Below are 21,109 nucleotides of genomic sequence, written 5' to 3' on the forward strand. Positions count from 1 at the left end.
TTTCTTTTTACCCATTCACTCAGTCAAGAGCCCTCAGACTTCAAGTTTCCATTCCTGTTGGGAAACAGAGATTTCCTAAAGTACATACTCTAAATCAGGCATGCCTCTATTTGGACTTCTGTTTTCTCTCCAGTGAGGTTGCAAAGAATTGCTCTTCACTTCCGTCCACCTACAAAAGTTCCATTTTTTTTTCCATAGGAAAAAATTCAAATGGTAACTCTAAATAAATGGAAAATGGAGGGTTTTTATTTTCCTTATCAAACACGGTGGTGGGACGGGCTCTCGTGGGATTAGCCACTGTCTCTAGTTCTCACCATCTTGAGCCGACTGTCCTCTGTCTCGGTTCTCTTCTGTCTCCACGATGCCCACATCCAACTTCATACCAGATAGCAGCCGCTAACCCAATAACGTGCTTTCCATAGGGATTCTTTACCTCCGAGCGCATCTCACGGGATATCTGTATTCAGTTCTGCACTGTCCAGTGTTAACAAGATTGATCTTGTTAACCTACATTTCCAGGGCACAGAAAGAAAGAGAGACACTCTCCCCCCCCAAAACAAAACAAAATAAAACTGGTACCAATTTCAACCCTATGGCATATGGCTGTAGAGGGGAAGAGGTTGCTGAGGAAGGAAGCGGTTTGACAGGGAAAGCGGTTTGACATGGGATTCAGGGGGTGACAGTGTGATGTATGGTGTCAGTGACGTCATAGATGTCCACACAGACCCGGCAGGACAACATGCTGGACCTCCCAGAGCTCACGGTCCGCTGAGATGCCATTGCTTTGAAGCAGGTATTCATTCCTTCCAGTCAGTCCTCGGTGTGCTCATCTCCACCACGCCCCCACTGGACAAGGATCCTTCTGAGTCAGGTTAGGTTAGCAGAACCTCCCCTGCCCCTTTGTCTTTGTCGGTCATGGGACTTGAACTAAGGGCCTGGGTACTGCCCCTGAGCAATTTTGCTCAAAGATACCACTTTGAGCCACAGCGCCACTTCTAGTTTTCTGGTAGATAACTGAAGATAAGATTCTCCTGGCCTTTCCTGCCAGGGCTGGCTTCGAACCATGATCCTCAGAGCTCAGACTCCTGAGTAGCTAGGATTACAGGTGTGAGCCATCAGCGCCCAGCTAGAACCCCTGTTCTTGATATCTGGACACTCAATAATGTCTGCTCAGGTCTCCCATTTATCTGCTTTCCATTCACTGATGCAATCGAGTTCCTTGGTTAGAGTCCTGACGTTTCCTTGTGTTTGAGTCCAAGTCTCTCCCCTACTGCAAAGGTCCACTTTGCAAGACCTCCCCCTCCTCCTCCCTCCCCACTGCTGGGGAGCCCTCCCCCTCTCCTGGCTCCCGCTGAGACTGGCTGGGGGCTGTGAGGCCACCAGGGGAGTTTTAGGCAATGACAGTTATGGGTAATCAGGATACAATGGGCATGGGTCCCTCATCTCGTCCGGCCACGCACCCCTGTGTGGTTGCTAGGAGGCAGCGCGTGGAGTGGCACCGCCCTGTCCGGAGAAGCCAGCTGCCTCCCAGATGCTGGAGGAGGCCCAGGCTTCTTGGCCGCAGCAACTGTTCCTTAAGTGGCATGGTGTTCTCTCTCCCCAGGCTGTGCCCACGCTGGGCTTTCCAGGCAGACGCCATCCTCACACTCCCCGCTGGTCTCCTTCCTCCATCCTCACTGAGGCTCTGCTTCTATTCCTGGGCATCTCTGCAGGCCATTTCCACGTGTGAGATTAAAAAAAAAAACCAAACCCACTGCCTCCCCGGCGTCCAGCGCCGCCTGCTCTGTGCCAGTCATCTGCCCGAGCATTTCCCTGAAAAGCCAGGCCTCCCTACCCCTCCTCCCCTGGTGTACCCCAGGGGTACACTTCTGTTCTAGCCTCTGTGCCCAGCATACTGCCCTTTGGTTCTCACAGGCTCTGGTTTCCCCCACTAAACCTGACTGACCCCCAATACAGTGTCCCCTCCAGAGCTACTGCTCTGTCACCTGCTTTGTCTTCTCCAACTTGCTGTCCAAGCGCTAACGATCGTAAATCTAAATTAATATATTACTATTTTGTAGAACCTAGAGTTTGCTTGCTGCATGGAGTGGGTGTGCCTGGGGCTCTGCATTCTGAAGTGAAGAGAATTCCTCACTCTTCCTCTTCGAGCAGCTGAACAGGTTAAATAACCTCAAGCATTTCCGTTTCCAGCTTTTCATGGTTAAACAAAGGTTCTTGTTTCGGATATCCATTTGGGTTTATTTTGGAATCACATGGGGATAATTCTGAAAGCAATCTTTCTATTCTGCTAAGTAAAGGAAGTCAAGGTCTCTAGTCTTACGGAGATCACATAGCAGGTGATGATGCTTTTATCCCAGCTATCTGGGAGGCAGAGATAGAAGAAACTTGGATAGAGGCAAGCAGGGCAAAAGGTGAGATTCTATCTGAAAGAATAAACCAGACATGGTGGTTCCTATTGTAATCCCAGATACGGGAGAGCCTGAAGTAGGAGGATCACAGTCCAAGATATGCTCAGAGAAAAAGCACAAGACCCTAGCTGAAAGATAACTAAGGCAAAAAGGTCTGAGGATGTAGCCTCAGTGACAGATTGTGTGCCAAGCAATGGAAGGCCCTGAGTTCAAGTCCCAGTATCACCAATAAACAAACGTGTAAACAAAATGTCGCAAAGTTAAGTAAAAGTGCTGGGATCCAGAGTCAGTCAATTTAGCTACAGATCCTGTGCTCAGATCCCTACAATCAGTTTAGCTACAGAATCTGTGCTCATGGCGGCATACTTTGCTGATAACAAACATACGTAGACTCTGAAATCTGTAAAGCACTGTTTAAAGAGAAGGTATCATTAATATGGGTATTTTAATAGGTAACAATAGAGTGGCTCCGAGAATATGAGAAGCACTGCAGTGTGGGAGGGCTATTAGCCTGAATGCTCAAATCTGATAGTAGCTGAACGGAAAGTACAGCATAGCAGTCCTGAAAACTTAAGTGGAGCAGAGCCCAGGCTGATGACTGAGAAGAGTCATGAGATGGGCAGCCCTTGGGCTGTGCTTCTCTCAGACTTTCCTGTGGTTCACCTGACACGTGGTTAAAGTTCAGAGTCTGACCGACAGGTGGGTTGGGGCCTGGGATTCTGCATTTCAAACATGCTCCCAGGTGACAATGATGTTGCTCTTCCACAGAGCTCACTTGAAGTGGCAAGGATTAGATTCTGGCTAGAAGCTACACAAAGGAGGGAGGGGCGTAGGGTACCAGAACCCAGTGTCAGGATCTCAGGCCTGTTGCCAGTTAGCTCCAGGTAGGAGGAGGTGGATTGACCTAGCTCTCTGAGCTCAGTACACCCATGATGCAAATTGAAGGAGCTGTCTAGATGGGCCCTATGGTGGTGGAGGTCCCTTGAAGCTCCGATATTCTGATTTGGATCACTGGCTGGGACCGGTGCCTTGGAGGAGGAAGGGGGAGGGGGACAGAAAACTCCGTGCCATGGATGGATCGGGAACGGCCAGCTTTCTTAGTACCCCTGGCTGGTGGGGGAACATCAGCATGCTCCAGACCACTTTCCTTCTCCCTTTGACCATGTTCTTCAACCCTGAGGTTCTAGCTGTCTCTTGGTCCTCTCCTTGAAGCCCGTCTCCTGGCTTTCTTGGAGCTGACCTTTTTGTAATCCTGGTTATTATTTCATCATCCTTTCTCCTTTTCACGGGCTTGCACATAAGAACTGTTTACAATGATATAATATTTCTATTTTTAAACAGAGTATGTCAACGTTGCTCTAGGACATCACTGGTTGATCATAAACCCTAAACACAGTGATGGTGGTACAGTCAGACCAGAGAGACCATCCCTTATCTGATACAAAATGACATTGCTCAGGGAGGAGCTTATCAATTCTACATATTAAAAAAAAATGTCTGGCAGGCATTGGAGGTTCCCACCTGTAATCTGAACTATTCAGGAGGCTGAGATCTGAGAATCACAGTTCAAAGACAGTTCAGACAGAAAATTTCATGAGACTCTGATCTTCAATTAGCCAGTAAAAAGCCGGAAGTGGTGGGGAAGTGGAGGTATGTCTCCAGTGGTAGAGCACCGGCCTTGAGCAAAAAAGCCAAGCAAATGTTCAGGGCCTGGAGTTCAAGCCCTAGTACAGGCACAACAAACAGAGTCTACATGTAGGTTCACATAGGTAGGTCAAATTTTGACCTCGACTGAGAGAGACACTGAGGCCGGGGACACTGCTCAAGAACACTAGGCTATCTCCATGTGACTGCAGATCTGGGGCTCAGTGCAGTGTGAGAAATTTGATCAGACAGGCTCTTTTGTCCCGGCTTCTCTTCTGGTCAGGAGGGAACTGCAGCCTGCCCCCATGATGCTGTCTAGAGGATGGAGAAGACAATGTCTCCAATGTCCAAAATGAGCATGGGGTACTGGGTTCAATCCCGGTGCCCAGTGCATTCCCACAACAAACTTGTGCCATGCCCTGGATGGAAACCACTCATCCTCACAAATCTGGCAGAAAAGCCCCACCTCCAGCTCCTTCCTTCCCGCAGAGCCAGATCCTCCAAAATCTTGTGGCATTTCCTCCAAATACCATGATTTTGAGCTGTGACATCTGGTTTGCAGCTCTCCTAGGCTGGGATTACAAAAAAAGGAAAAAGACAATCATGTATTTTGACATTCTGAGCCTCCACCCTGCATTGGGATGGGAGATTCTCTGCCTACTCATTCCTGGCATTGGAACACACTAGATAATTCTAGAATTTTCCTCTAAACAAGGAATCTACTTTTCTCTCTCCTTTCTTCTTTCTTTTCAATTCCTAGGGTATGATTTTCTTCACAGGCCTTTTTTTCTCCCAAAGGTACTTTAGAACTGGTGGTCTCCCTGGCTCCCATTTACCTGAGTTCCTCAGAAATGCCATGGAGCATCTAGATATCAGTGAGAGTCCCACTGGACAAAGAGCCTTGTGTTCTCAGACAGCTCCAAGAGCACTACTGAGCAGTGTGGACTTTTCCTATAGGGCCTTCTCCTCTGGCCATTTGGGCTCAGTGCTTTAGTAGCAGTTCCTGTAGCCATGGGATGCTGGCCTCTGCTCTGTGTCTAAGTCCGGGGATATGAGGAGTCAGCTGGGGGCAGAAAAGCTTTAGCACCGGGTGATGCCTTTGGTGTAAAGGAAGTGAGAACATAATCCAGGAGACTGGGAAGTGTTACCTGCTCAGGTGAGCCCAGAAATCTCCCTCTCAGGGAGAGGGAGGTGGAGCAGGACCAGGCTGTGGTGAGGAGCACAGGGTGGCCTCTCAGGTGGACACCCAGCTCCAGCCAGGTGGTATCCAGCAAACCACCTTTAATTTATTTTCTGAGCACGGGCTTCCTCCTCCATGGAGCAGGGCTGTGAATACTATCTAAAGACCATGGAGGGGCTGCTGCATGAGCTGAGATCCAGAAAGATACACGAGAAGCAGCCATTGAAAGAGCTCAGAACACCATCCCACGATTCACTCTGGTCCACTTACTTGAAGATGCAGGGAGAACAAGGAGAATGCTCTGGTTCCTAGGCCTAGGTACATGCTTGAGCTGGGGCATGGATAAGGAAGTGTGCAAGAGCTTCCTAAGGTGGCATGTTAACAGAGACTCAGGCGAGAGCTGGCAGAGAAGTGCGGGAGCAGGGGATGGCCCAGGCAGAAAGGCATCTCAGAGGCAGATTGAATCTGGTTCTGATGGGAACTCTGGAGACGGGTCTAATGTTTCTGAGAGTCTGAAATGCTCCCTGCAAACAAAAGCTACACCAAGGGTAAATTGTGAGGATTTGGAATCTGAGTGGTGAGATATAAATAAGAAACGTGGAAATGGCCTGAAAATGTCACCATCTGAAAAGAAAACTGGTTAAAAAAAAAAAAAGAAAAAGAAAAAGGAAAAAAATAGCCACTAATGATGCCTGCCACTGTGTGGGGGAGGGGGTGGGGGTTGGCGAGAGTGTGTGCGTGTGCATAAGTGTGTACATTGTCTTAGTATTGGGGCTCGAACTCAAGGCTTCACTTTCACTGGGCTTTCCACTCAGGACTGGCACTCTACCACTTGAGCTACACTTCTGCTTCTGTTTGCTGGTGGATGTTTGCAGATGTCAGCTGGCTTTTTCTGCCTGAGCTGGCTTCAAACCGTGACCCTCAGATCTCAGCCTACTGAGTAGCTAGGATTACAGGTGTGACCCACCAGAGCGTGGCTAACGCCCACCATTTTGACTCTGCAAATTTGGGTTGAGGGTTTCTATCCGAATACTGGGGACAACTAGAGTACAGCACACAAAGTGACAGAACAGTGTATAAGATTCCATCACAGACTGATTCCAGCCAGCAGATGCTTTATTACATGAAATGAAACCATCAAAATTTAGAAAAGTTCTATGGTGAATATCACCAACAGAAACAATCAACACAAAGTGAATTAATGATGGCCAAAACAAAACCAGCAACCGTGAAAGACCCAAGTAAATGTCCAATTACCAAGAAAAACTGTCTCAGTAGAAGTAATGGTTCTATAAAAAAAAAAACAACCTAATAATGGCCACTTCCACAGAATTAAAAAGAACTGGATCAAAAAAATCTTAGTTACAGATTTTATGCAGAAGATAAATTACTTGAATAAAAGTAATTTTAGTAAAATAAAAATGTAAATAGAGGAAATTGATTAAGGTCTTCAATGGGCTTAAATATGATTCTCAGAAAGTATTTCCTTCAAGAAAAACCCATTAGTGGGGTAACAATGCTCGAGAGGAAAAGTACTCACTACCTTACTCGTGTAACTATAACAGTATCTTTACAATAAAAAATATATATTAAAAAAATAAAAATGCATTAGTGTCATTAAGATTCCAATTAAAATGTTTCTGCTCTTAAACTTAGAATTAAGATGCCTTTGGGGAAGAAACTTCAGCAAGTCCAAGCGGTGGACCAACACTGTGGTTACCGTGGAAACCTTCCCTGGAGTGGTTCCTGCCACAATGGTGCGGAACTGCTGACAGTTCAGGGGCTCCCCAAGACCAGAATGTTCTCTGCAAGTCTCACCTAGAAGATTATCTTCAAGAACTAATTTGGGAAGTAACAATGGGCACTCTGCGGTTACAAGTGTGACGGGTTCTGTGCACTACAAGGAAAATTGCAGGATGATGGCAATTTGACCAGCTATTGGGGGAAGCACAGAGTTGTTGGGCAGAGTAGGAAAAAGAGGAGAAAGAGGAGGAGGAGGAAGAGGAAGAGGAGAAGAGGAAGAAGAAAAGGGGGAGGAAGAGGAGGAGAAGTGTAAGAACCAGTTTTCCATTTCTTGTTAGCTCCTTCCTCAGTCTTGAATTTCTAGCCCCCAGCTCTGTCCGCAGCATACCGTACCACCTTTCCAGCAGCTGGAGAATATCCTTACCCCTAATGATTTTTGAGCTTCGGTAAATCAGCTTGCTTGCTTGCTAAACCACCACCTGGGTGTGGTTCTGACCTTTATAAACCCTGCCCCAGTGGAGGTCACTGCTGCTCTTAGCTCTGACCTTAGCTCAGGTCAAGGCAGTTGCTGGCCAGCTAAATAAAACTCCTTTGTCACCTTTGACAGTGTCTCTGTGGATTTTCTTGACTCTGAGGTCATTACAGTAGTAGGAAGAAGAAGAGGAGAAGGAAGGAGAAGAGAAGGAGGAAGAAGAGGTGGAAGAGGAGGAAGGGGAAGCGGGGGAAGAAGGAGAAGAGCAGGAGGAGGAAGAGGAAGAGGATCAAAGGAGGCAGAGGGCAGGAAACAGGAGGGCGAGGAGGGCTACACATGCACGAATACACTCTGTCTAGGGACAGTGGTATTCTGCCTAAGCACAGAAGGCGCAGAGAAGAGGCATTCATCCCTGACATTCTGCCATGACACTGGTGGATTTAATTAACTCTGAGGACTGGGGACCAAACTCAGAGCCTCAAATAATAGGTACTACATACTCCTATACTACCCCTGAGCTATGCACCCCCCCAACCCAGGAAGCCCACCAGGCTTCCTTCCATGGACTCTATGTTCATTTAATGTTTTGCTCTCTTACTTGCACCAAATGACAGTGGTCCCCTCCCCTTGAGAGCCTTGGGATGGCGAGAGGTGGGTGGAGATGAGGCCGGGGACTAGGGAAATGGAGAACAGAGGCAGACCTGCAGCTTTCCTCTTTTCATTCCTAAGAAGGTCTGGCCCTCACTGAAGCCGAATGCTCTGGTCCTGAGATTTCCAGTACAGTAGGTTTCTCATTCTATTTTTTCTCTAACTCCATTATCAGTTTCTCGCTGTGTGACTCTCTTTGGGGGAAGTGAAGATGTTGAGTTTTGAAATGGCCAAATTTCCAAGGAGGCCTCTGTTTACCCCAATGTGCATGGACTTCCCTGGACACCTGCTGTCTCCCTGTTTAGCTGTAACCTAAATTACTGGGAACATTCTTTCGGAAGAAAGAAGTGCATGGCATTTCAAGAGTCCTGGAACGGTCTCAGAAACACAGAGCCCTCTTCTTCACTGGCTACTTCCCCACAGAAGCCCTAAACCAGAGGGCCTGTGCACATCTTCGGCCATAAACCAACCACTCCAAGTGGCTATCATAGGCTTTTATAGGCAAGAGGTCTAAAATGGATAATTAGAATTAATAAACCTAATAATAAGAAGTTTCCAAAGCTCATTTTTCCCTTTCCTTCTCTATCACACTGCACAAAATAAACATGCCAGGATTCCATTGAAACATGTTATTATTTTCCAAGCAGAGACGCGAGGATTTCTCAGGGAGAATTAGAGCAGCCATGAGGATCACATGTCCACATCCCACCCCCACCGTCCACCTTGGGGAGTTAGTGTCCCCAAAGACATCGCTTCAGCTCTGCCAGTCAAGGTTGTCATACTTCAGGTAGCTTCTTATAAGACCTATGTCCATGGATGTTGAAGAGCCAATTTGAGTGGGAAAACAGGAGAACTTAAAAACATTGCCAGGTGCCAGTGGCTTATGCCTCTAATCCTAGCGGAGATCTGAGGACGGTGGTTCAAAGCCAGCCAGGGAAGGAAAGTCCATAGGACTTATCTTCAATTAATCTCTGTGAAGAGTGGTTGGAGGGATGGGAGGAATGCATCTGCAGAGAGATTTTTACAGTAGACCCCGACAACCCTCTGGCATTCTTACTGAACTCACAGCAAAGCCAGACAGTGACCAGGGCACATTTTTAACAGCACGAAACCAAACCAAACAAACAAAACTCTCTTTTTAATTAAAACAAGTTTGTTGGGTGAGAACTTAGAATCAGATTCAATATCTTCAAGATAGATTTGTCGTGAACTCCTCTAGCCCAAGGCTTCCATTTGTCAGAGAAAACAATGCCAAGTGTGTCAATACACATCACAGGTGTGTATTGTTGTTCTGACTAAATACAGGAATTCTGGGGCCCTGGTTGGATCAGCAAGAGAGCAGTGTAGGTGTAATCTCCCCGAGTCTTTGTTTTTATTTTTTCTGGTGGTAGCACTGGGGCTTGAACTCAGGGTCTCAGCTCTCCCTTAGCTTTTCTGCTCAAGGCTAGTTCTCTCTTACTTGAACCACACTTCTGCTCTCCACTTTTTGGTGGTTAATTAAGAGAGAAGAATCTCAGGACTTTTTCAGCCCAGGCTTACTTCAAATTGGGATCCTCAGCTCTCGGCCTCCTGTGGAGCTAGGATTACAGGCGTGAGCCACTTGCTCAGTCTAGTTTTCTGTATTACAGACACAAATTAGGCTCTGCAGGCTGAAGGAGGGAATGAGAACACCAGCGGCTCAGACCCATCACCACTGGGACGCCTCAGAGGGAAGAACTAGACGCCTGGGTTTCCAAGAAGTGTCTGGAAACTCTGCTCACTGTCAGGCTCTGCTTGGCATGGCACAAGTGCCAGCTTCTCTCCAGCCTTCCCTCGGCCACTTTATGTCCCACCTCATCAGGCCACCACCTTCTTCCTTCCTGGACACTCAACTCTTCATGCCAGCCAGCGCCCTCCCAGCATCTCAGCCTGCCCTGTCCCCACACGGGGGCCGGTACAGGTGGGAGGGGACCACAGGTGGAGGGCACACCCTCAGTGTTACCTATTTGTCTTTCCAGGTCTGCGGCTTCATCCGGCGTGGCGCGCGGGAGGACTCCGGGGTCACTGAAGCTGGTACGCAGCAGGGTCCCCATCACGAAGAAGAACAGGATACCACCGACCACAGGGATGGCAGGGGTGATCTTCACCGCGAGGTACGGGCAGCTGCCAACGGGTGGGCAGGCAGGGAAAGCGGGGAGAAAGAAAGGGAAGGTAGTGTCAGGATCCACCAAAGCGGGCTGGATCTTTCAGCAAGCTGATTTGGAGGCTGATTTCCTATGCAAACCCCTGAGTATTGGGAATTTCTAGTGGGGGGGGGGTCCGCACTTCTCTCTCAGACAATAGAGCTCTCTGTGCCCAGCCTTGGCAGCCCCCAGTCCTGCTGGCCCATACTCTTCCCATAGGAGATGCAGGCAGAAGAATGAAGAGTCCTGCTTGCACAATCGATCGAGGATGTACACAGCTTGTGTAAATATGCACATGCCCTTTGCACTGTAAATGCCACCCATCTGGCTGCCCCCATCTATCCCTGCAATCACATACTAGAACAAGACACCAACGAACAGCTTTTCTCCTACCCTAACCCAACTACACAGGCAGCCTTCCACCAGCACGAAACCCTGAGGACGAATGAATTCACTGGCACAAGGAGAGGGATGATTTCTCAATATTTTGTGGGTAATCTCGCCAAGAGTTTCAGGAGCTGTGGAAATGAACTCGCAACAGAGTTTGGGGAGAGGTTGAAAGAGATTTCAGCAGCTAGACTAGAATAATCTCATGGTTTGTTTTTTTTCTAGAAAGTAATTGAGCTAGTAACTGATGGAACTGGTTCAGCTCTTGTTTTGTTTTTAAGAGATGGGAATGCTCTGTGGCCGAGGCTAGTCTTCTGGTCCTGGGTTTCAGTGATCCTCCGGCTTCAGCCTCCCACAGAGCTGGGATTACAGGAGTCTAGCTCTTGTGTTGGTGACAGAGTAGATCTTAGGTTTGTGTATATTTTTTTTTTCGCTGTTGGTCTAGAATATAACTTGCAGAGTGGCATCCTTCGAGCTACTCACAGTAATGACTTAGCTCGACCCCTGCGCTGATCATGGTCTCTATGGCTACTCCACCAATGGCCGGGCTGATGCTCTGGAGGCCTCGCGTCACCTCCCCCTCCCCAAGGAGGATGTCCCTTCCCCTTGCTGGGGTCTGAGCATGCATACACTTCTTCACACCTGTCCCAGGAAAGGAGGAGAAGGAGCAGAGAGGACCTGCCAGGGCTTCCCTCGCTGTGTAACCGCTGCCCGGCTTGGTGCAGTGGTGCTGTGGTGGGAGCCTTTTCTGGCTTCCTGGTGAATCTCCTCCTGCTCCCGCCCATCCTCTGGGAACGCTCAGGCAGGTCTAGTGGCTCCGCTATCATAATATGAAGGCAACAGGCAGTGCTTCGGCCACTCCAAATAGCCAGCGTTTCAGTTAATTAAAGTTTAACGATCCCAGATAGCAATGGAAACTTAAGGACTGGTTTTTTTTAACAGTACTAGGTTTTTTGGTTGTTTTTGATGTTGTTTTTCTTTAACAGTACTAGGGTTTGAACTCAGTACTTGCTAGACAGGTACTCTATTGCTTGGGTCATATTCCAGCCCTTTTGTTCTGATTATTTAGGAGACAGGATCTCCTCCTCCCCCCCAGCCCCCCAAGCTGGTCCAGGCCTCGATCCTTCTATTTACACTTCCTGTCGTAGCTGGAGGTGAACCACTGCCGCAAGTCATTGGTCAAGATGAGAGCACACCAACTTTTCAGCCAGGCTGGCCTTGAACTACAATCCTCCTGCCCTGCACCTTCTATCTACCCAGGATGACAGGTCTGGGCCAGCAGTGTACAGCCTTAGCAGGACGCCAAGCGAGGCACTTGAACATCCCTCGCTGCTGTTCACAGCCCGTCCATAGTTGAAGAAGGCAGAGAGCAAAGAAAGGGAGGCAGGAAAGTAACTCATTCCAATAGCTCTGGAACAAAGTGGCTACCCACTTTGGGTCTACCAAATGTTTTAAATGGACATCCCAGGAGACTAAGTACCAGCCCAGCTGCACTCTGCCCTCCTCCCACAGGGGGCAGCCTTCCGTCCTCGCGGGTCCTCAGTCCCCTCCTGCCAGGCACTGCTCCCTCCTGTGCTCTGGCAGGGACAGCGGTGCCGCTGTGCCACCCCTGCCTGCCAGTCTGTCTCTACCGCCTGCCGGTCTCTTCCATCTGCTAGTCTCCGGCCACCGCTGCCTGGCCTAATCACATACAGCTCTGCTCCGAAGCCTCCAGCGATGTCCCCTTGCCTGCCAGATCTTCTTCAAGTTCCTTATCTGGCATCTCAACCCCGTCCTTCCTGACCTCTCCCATTCCCTCCCCTGTCCTGTTTCCCCCCTTTCTGACCCCACCACAATGGCCACATGAGCCTTTCCCAGGTCCTGCCCAACTCCCGCCCGGTCCTGCGTGTGGGAAGGCTCTGTGCGGTATCTGGGCTTTTACACAGAAGGGGGTACTTCTGTCTCTGGATGCCCCAGCGTCAGCACAATGTGCCCCACCCCCCACATACACCATAGGAAGCCCAGGGAGCTGAGTACTGAGTGCTGTGCTACAGGAGATCCGTGCCAGCCAAGCCCTCCACTTCCACAGCGCAACCTAGATCTGTCTAGAATGTCGCTCCTCTCTGAGCTTGCTGGGGTCTGTAGCTTCATTTACTCAGAAGCTGAGGCGCTGCCCTCCGGGTGGCGTGCTGGGCCGAGAGGAGGAGGGTGTGTCTCCATGCTGAGTGGGCCCTGGGCACACGTTCTAAGCACTGGTCAGACCTCCGAAAGTGCTGGAGGATGCAGCACTTCACCTCGGTGCTACTCAGCGCAATGCTAGCAGCTTCACAACAGTCCCCCTCATCCACCAGTCTCTGTGTGGCCAAAGACTCGGCTGAGTGCCCTTGGAGATCCTGGACAATCTCCTGTATAAGAAGCAGAGGGAATCTGGGCAGCAGTGGCTCACAGCCTAGCTACTCAGGAGGCTGAGATCTGATGATCGCAGTGTGAAGCCAGCCCAGGCAGGAAAGCCCGTGAGACTCTTCTTGCCACTAAACACCCAAAACCCAGAAGTAAGAGGTATGGCTCATATGCTGGAGCCCTAGCACCCAGGCCCCAAGTTCAAGCCCTGGTTCTGGCACATGCACACACACCAAACAGAGCAGGATTCATGCCAATGTCATTTGTGCTCCTAAACAATGAGATCAGTGCTACAAAATTGCCAAGCTGCTGCTGCAGAAGAGGCAGGAAACGTCTGCCGTCCGTCCCTCTGGTGAGGACGAGGCAACGAGCAAACTCTGCCCACAGCTGTGATGGTGCACGAAGGCTTCCGGGAGGAAGGGGGCAGATTAAGTGTCTCCACTGACCCACAGAGCAACGCATGGCACGCAGCACATTAGCCGTGAGCAGCACGGAAACCTCCACCCCAGCTCAGACCCCTTGGAGAAGGGCGCGCGCGCACATTTCCCAGCAGTGTGGACAGGAGCTCCAGTTCTGCGTGCCATCTGCGACCAGGAGGAAGCCACCCCCGAGGGCCTGGATTTCATACAAGATGATACAACTGCCAAAGGCACAACCCCCCAAATGGAGTCCTATTTCTGTCTCAAGAATCATGACCTACATACAACTCAGGGCAGCGCAGAACACATACGGTGGGCGAGCATCTTTTTCTTCATAAAGCTCAGTTGTAAAGCGACAGGAGGACAATATAAGAATCTGAAAATATGGCTTTCCAGAACACACAGGGAGTTAGCTAATTTAGTACCAGACAAAACAAATGCTGAAGTGCTGAGATGCCTTCACAAAGTATCCCTCCCCCAAACCGTGTCCAGTGCTGCCAGCTGTCCGACTAGACACAGGAAATATCCACGTAGAAACTGGCAGCTCACTGACTGCAGGTAAAGAAAGGCTATTCCAGGGAATAACTAGCAAGTGTAGCATTGTCAAGAGATTACAAGGAAAATTCTAATAGAAATCTTAAGGAAAATAATTTTAGTGTGTTTTGATGCTTATACATGAAAGATGGAACTGTTTCCTGGCTGTCATAGCATTTGAGATGACAAAGTCAGAGTGTTTGGCAGTTAAAAATATGAAGATGGGTCAGGTGCTGGTAGCTCATGCCTGTAATGCCTGCCATCCTAGCAACTTAGGAAGCTGAAATCTGAGGATCACAGTTGGAAGCCAGCCCAAGTTTGAGACCCTTATCTCCAATTAATCACCCAAATCAGGAAGTGGAGCTGTGGCTCAAGTGATAGAGTGCTAGTCTTGAGCACAAGAGCTAAAGATGAGTTTGAGGCCTTGAGTTCAAGCCACAGTTTTGGCACCACCACCACCACCACAACAACAACACATGTAGCTGGATATAAAATTACTTCACCCTCAGCCACTGACACCTCAGAACCAATACCATCGTTAATTCTACATTTGTATTTAGAAGTTGGCTCCCCAGGTAATATTCGACATAAATCTGATTCCTTCAACAAAAACCCTGAGACTAAATTAATCTCCAAAACAATTCAGATAGGAAACCTGGATTTCATTATTGCGCAGCAAGGTCTCTGTTTTTTTCCACAAGACAGTCTTTGGGAGAAGATTGACTTTACTTTAAACAAAACAAAACAAAGTTAACAAGATGTAGCAGAGATATTATAACCATGTGGCCTTTGGAACATTAAGTAGAGACTCTTTTTACATATCAAAACAATCTAAGTCACCTTTTAAATTTTTGGTCTGCAAATGGACACAAAATTTTCTGTTCATAAATCCCAACAAACAATAAATATCCTATATATTTTTAAATTTTGTCCTGTTTATAATAGCATAGACCTGTGACTATTACTCTCCTTTTTATTCAGCCCTGGGGTTTTAAACTCAGAGCCTCATGTATGCTCAGCTTTGTTTGCACATGGCTGGCACTTTACCATTTGAGCCACACTCCTTGACCAGCTTTTGCCTGGTTAATTGGAGATGGAGTCTTGCAGACTTTTCTACTCAGGCTAGCCTCAAACTGTAATCAGGATCTCAGCTTCCTGAGTTGCTAGGAATCCAGGTGTGAGCCACTGGTGCCTAGCAAGAATAACCTTTAGAAGTAAAAATGAGTTATGCATTTATTATTTTTCAGAAATAAGTAGCCTTTTTGCACTCTAAGAGAGCATCTATATTTCAGAAATTACAAAGTTATTATTTTAAAATTCAGATACTTGATCACAAAGCATTTCTGTACTAAGTAGTTGAGGTAAATGATTGTAGAGAACAAAATTGTCAGCCAATGACATAACAGCAAAGCAATCTCGTGGGAAATGGAGGTTGCAAGAGGTGTAAGAAAAACAAGGAACAAAAATCAAAAACCAAAAAAAACCCACCTTTTTTTCCTTTTCATATGAGTCATTGTAAAACAAATGCATTTTTTCAATTATAGGCAGGGACATAAGCACCACTCATTCTGTGATTTGCTGCTTAATCATCTACTTAGAAATACAGCTAATGCTTTCTGGCAAAGATAAAACATATTCCTGGGAGACAAACAGAGAGAAAGTAGATTTAGAAATAATATCCACTCAACACTGGAATAGGGAAATCAAGTAGATGTTTTCATAAATCTCCTGGGTGACATTCTCTTATGACACCTGTGGGAAAGCCTCCATCTTACTAATTGCATTTACTATCCCAGAATCACCTAAGCATGATGCTTTTACCAAAGGAAAGGATTTAAATAAGTTGTCCCAGGGAGTAAAAGATAAAAATTCAGGAACATAAAATGGGAAGAGCCCAGAGCCCATGAGAAGAACTCCAGACATCTGTGGGTGGGCTACATAAACGACTCTGCAAATGATTCTGTCTCATTGTATCGCACCGGCCTCCTGTAACCAGGCTCTGATTTCCTTCTGTGAGAGCTTCCAATTTCAGGCTAAAGGAAGCGGAAAGTGAAAGTCACTACAAAAGAGAGGAAAGTCACCAAGGAGTGGAGTTCAACCCTGAAGACACAGAGACTAAGTCAGGGTAAGTTATCTTCAGTCAGTTACACAAGGAAGACTTAAAGCTGGCACCTTCTTGCCTTCTGCCCGTGGATCTCTGGGTGAGAGCAGGGCCCCAGGCTTCACACATTCGGGGAAGCAGAGAGCTGTGGAGGCTAACCAGGTGGCCATACTGTCTCCACAAGTCCAGGACAGAGCCAGTCATTACTCCAGACTCAAGGCCTCCCAGACCACCCAGATGAATCTACTTATAGCCCAGAACCTGGATCTCTGTAGCTCAAAAATATAGGCTTCAAATCATAGTGTGCAGACAGCTCAATTTCTCCATCTGGACTGAGAATGGCAAGGGCTTGTTAGGGGAAATTGTGGTGTTTCAGTGTTTTTGCCAAGTGATTCTGACTTTCATTTAAAATTCCAGGAATCCAGAGGCTTCTGGGTAGTATGTGAATGACAGGAAGGAAAGCCAACATTATTTTTTCTTCCCCAAACTGGCTGTTTAAGAACCTAACACAATTTCTTAGACGTGGTGACATTGCAGATTTCCCACTACAGTCCTGGCTCAAACGATTGGTTAGTCGTTTTCAAATCACAAATGGCCACAAAGTAATAGACCATAGTATCATCATTATTTTGCTTTCAGTACATCTTGGAAACATAAGGAATTGGCAGAAAAGCCAACCAACCCCTCCATATTAGGGCAGGCTGACCATGTGTAGGGGCGGCGGGGGGGGGGGGGGAGGGAGTGGAGGCCTTGCATACACAATGATTGAAGGAGAGCCTTGCAATTTCTGTGATTTAGACAGAATTCTAAGGCTCAATTGCTTCGACTATGTCTTATGTTTGAAAGGCTGTGCACTCTGCTCTTTGGCAACTCTGTACAGAAAAATCCTAGCAGGATTTTAACTGTTTATAATGAATTCTGTATCTCCTGAAATCTAAAGGTAGTTTTAAGAGGAACCATTGAGGAAAAATATGCCAATAAGATATGTTTTTAGCATATGAGCATATGTGATCTTAGCTACTCAGGAGTCAGAGAGCTAGAGAATCATAGTTGAAGCCAGTGTAGGCCAAAATGCTCTTAAGATCCCATCTCAACAGAAAAGTCTGAGTGTAGAGGAATGTGCCTGTCATCCCAGCCATGGTAGGAAACCTAAAGAAGAGGATTGCTGCCTAGGCCAGCAGAGGCAAAAAGTGAGACCCTATCTCAACTATAACCATAGGCAAAAGGGCTAGAACACCTGCCTATTGAGCACAAAGCCCTGAGTCCAAACCCCAATACACACACACACACACACACACACACACACACACACACACACACACACTCGCACGCACGCGCATGCGTGCATTCAATCACATCACAGCCCTCCTGTAGCTAGCAACTGCTGTGGTCTGCCACCTTCTAGAGCTCAGTCCTGCCTGCCACCCTGTGTGTTTTGACTTGTATATTATCTGCTTGTTCCACAGTTGTAACTCCAGGGCCCAGAAATCAGTCTGGCACATAGTAGGCCTTCAGTGAATGTTGACAAAAATGAAAGGTATCCTTCAAAAATGGGATCCAAACTAGAGTTGAGATGATTCCATTTGTGTTTCAAACACATATTTAGATTTGCAGCTAGAAGAATGTATCTGTGCTTAAAGGTATAAGGGCATTTTGTTTCTATGTGCTCTCTCAAGTCTACAATTCCCTTAACTAAGGCATTGCTCATTTCTGCAGGAGAAAAAAAGATATCAACAATAAATTACATAAGTACTTGTTCAACCGAAAAAAGGAAAGACTGCCAAAATATTAAAATATGCTTTCTTAAAAACTTTTTATTCCTTAAAAAAACATTTGAAAACAATGCATATTGAGTTGGTTTGGAAGTTATGGGCGGGCTGGGGGGGAAAGGGGTGCATAGCTTCACGGTAGAATGTCTGCCGAGCAAGCTTGTGGCCCTGAGTTCAAACCCCAGTATTGTAAAAATAAATAAATAAAACAACCCCCCTACAAAACACACACACTGGGAGGTCTGAAGCCTGTGTTCTCCGCGGTAGTCTTCCCTAGGCAGACCCACTCTACTGCAGAATATGGAGTATGATCTTGCAAAACCTCAACTTACCTCCATCTCGGCTCTAGTCTGTATATAATTTCTCACAGGAAGTGACTAGAAAAAGTTCTTCTTTTGCCATCCTTGTAGATTTCTGTGTTTGGCTGGACATTTCTTCTTATTAAAGGGAGCTAAAACTATACCCTGGCTTCCATATTTCATGGAGAAAGAGGTAGGGAGGGAGGCAGGGAGAGAGGGAAAGATGGAGGGAGGGAAAGAAGGAAGGAGACAGAGACAGAGGGAAGGAGGAAGGGAGGGGCAGTCAAGGAGGAGACAGGGAAGTTCAGGACCACACACACTGGTCCTAGACCCTCTGAACTTCCCACACACCCCTGGAGACCCAGAGTCTCAGGTTCATGGTGGATTTCCTTTTCATGTCTTTGTGTTGGGTCAGAGCTCAGCAATGGCAGGATGGGAAGGGAGGCCTCCAGGGGCAGAAGAGATGAAAAGCTACCAAAATTAAATCTCCCAAACACCAGCCACATTCATGGAGCTGAACGCAAATGAATGCTGTCTCCCCCAAAGCACGCTGTTGGAGAATGAATTGTTCAACACTGGGACATTTCCAAACGCAACACAAATTAGTCCACTCATTATGTGTTCAAAGAAAGCTTTTGGGAGAGACAATGGCCCTGTGTTGTTTCCAGACTGCACAATGAGCATCCTTGAGCCCCTCTGTCCCCGAGCTCCCCGGCGGGCTGAGATGTGGCTCAGAGCCTGCCGTGCTGTTGGTACCGAGCACAGAACTTCCACGTGTCCACTTCCTCCCTCCCTTCTCCACTGACCTTCCCAGGAGCGCCTCAACCCTGAACAAACTCTGCACAGCCCAAGAGTTCTGCCCAGACCTCCAACCTGGAGAGCTAGTTCAGGTTGCTTGAGACCTCCACACTGCAAAATCATTCTCCTCTCAATGTCTAGAAGTTTCTGCTCTGGAACAACAGGCTCAGGTATTACAAAGATATAGGAACTCAAGGCCTTTGGGGCAAAGGTGTACAAGAGTTTTGGAAAAGTCTCTCCAGAGAGGGAGAGCAAGTACTGGGGATGTTCTAGATAGAAGATATGACAGCGTATCACCCATTCCTTTGTCCAGGCCTCCCACACATTTATTGACTGAGTACATGCCAACACATGTGAGCCAAGGTTTGGGAAAGTGAGATCAAGACACAATCCTCCATCTCTCAGGCAGCGTGCCTTCTCTGAGGACAACAGTACTCCAGATGAGTTAATCATAAACAGAACAGGACGTAAGCCTGGAACGGTGTGGGGAAGCAGCTCAGTGGGCCTGGGGAGAGTCCCAGAGGCTCCCCGGAGGGAGCTCCCAAGGGTAAGCATGAGTTAGGTCAGCCATGAACAAGGACATAGGAAAGGTCACAGTTTTCAGAGCCAAGGTCATGGTTGCTGTCCTGGGTCTTCTAGGTTGACTGGATGAGTGGCTTGTGAGTGCCCTGGGCAGGGCTGCCTAGATTGGCATGTCATTCTGCACAGAGCACTTCAGACACTCCTGTAACACAGCAGGTTGCTTGGCAACACTGACTGGATTGAGTAGAATTAGAAGATCCCACGGGAGACATCTGGGGAGGTCAAGGGCAAGGTCATGCTCAGCAAAGGTCATCCTGGGGCTGAATGAAGAAAGAAGCCGAGCATGAACGGTTTTCTATCACAGATGTCCCTCCATGCAAGGATCTCCCCACCTGGATGCCATGTTTAACCCCTCACCCCAACGTGGAGGAGGAAAGAGCCCTGGCCTCCCTTCACAAAGGAAGAAGAATGACCACGTCGATTTTCCTTTATAGCATTTCCTCGAGGTGGATGAGGAACTGGGAATCTGGTTTATAACACATTCATCATCCCTGACCTCTAAAAACAGACTAGAAAAAGTCAATCACATCAACAGAGATGCTTGAGTTTGGGAGGCTCAGCAACTCACAAAACAGTAGTTTCAATAGTAGAGACGCTGTAATCGGAAAAATAATCTATAACATTTATACAAAATGACACTTTTGGCCAGAGAATAAAAAGTCTCTATAAGAGGGGAAGTCCTATTTCACAAAAGGAGAGGAATTAAAGCAAAGGAAGCCAGGTGCCGATGGCTCATGCCTGTCATCCTAGCTACTCAGGAGGCTGAGATCTGAGGATTGTGGTTCAAAGCCAGTCCAGGCAGGAAAGTCTATGTGACTCTTATCTCCAATAAACCACCCAAAAGCTGGAAATGGAGGTGTGGCTCAAGGTAGAGCATTAGCCTTGAGCAGAAAAGCTCAGGGATGGTGCCCAGGCCCTGAATTCAAGCCCTAGGATTGGCACAAAAAAATAAAAAACACAAGAAGTCAGTAGTTTAACAAGCTCATGAACTCTTTAAGACCAAGCTTTAGAAGCACGTGGTTGGTGGGAAAGTGGGGGTGTTCCTTGGACATGGCTTGTGCATGGAGCTTTGGATTCATTTTTCCTTTCCTTAACAGGGCAGCACTCACCGGAGCACTCACTAACACACATGAGTCTTTTTTCCCTCATCAGAAATACTGCTTGGGCTCTTGTCTAGCTAGCCTTGGTAAAGGCCTTTGCATGAAAACACAGAGCACTCAGTTAGGAGAACCACCATGTAATTATCCAGCCCAATTAGATGACAAGGTCAGCACAAACAGATCCAGGGAGAGGGTCCACAAATGCAGACACACACATGTGGTCCAGAGGGAGGGTCCCCAATACGGGCACACAGATGTGGTCCAGGGGGAGGGTCCCCCAATGCAGACACACAGATGTGGTCCAGAGGGAGGGTCCCAGATGCAGACACACAGATGTGGTCCAGGGAGAGGGTCCCCAATGCAGACACACAGATGTGGTCCAGAGGGAGGGTCCACCAATTCAGACACACAGATGTGGTCCAGGGGGAGGGTCCACCAATGCAGACACACAGATGTGGTCCAGGGGGAGGGTCCCAGATGCAGA

At 47.7% G+C, this 21,109-nt stretch overlaps 1 protein-coding gene across 2 annotated transcripts in view; it reads right to left on the bottom strand.

The window, feature by feature from the left end:
* The window catches only part of Zdhhc14 (zinc finger DHHC-type palmitoyltransferase 14), a 203,189-nt gene that overhangs the window by 68,213 nt on the left and 113,867 nt on the right, over nucleotides 1-21,109 (bottom strand). For both annotated transcript variants that reach the window (XM_070010910.1, XM_070010908.1), the window contains exon 2: nucleotides 10,077-10,237. In XM_070010910.1, coding sequence (XP_069867011.1) covers nucleotides 10,077-10,237 — 161 coding nt within the window. The remainder of the gene's footprint in view (nucleotides 1-10,076; nucleotides 10,238-21,109) is intronic.

This window comes from Dipodomys merriami, unplaced genomic scaffold (genome assembly GCF_024711535.1).
Source record: "Dipodomys merriami isolate MVZ:Mamm:240054 unplaced genomic scaffold, mDipMer1.0.p SCAF_8, whole genome shotgun sequence".
Taxonomy (NCBI): domain Eukaryota; kingdom Metazoa; phylum Chordata; class Mammalia; order Rodentia; family Heteromyidae; genus Dipodomys; species Dipodomys merriami.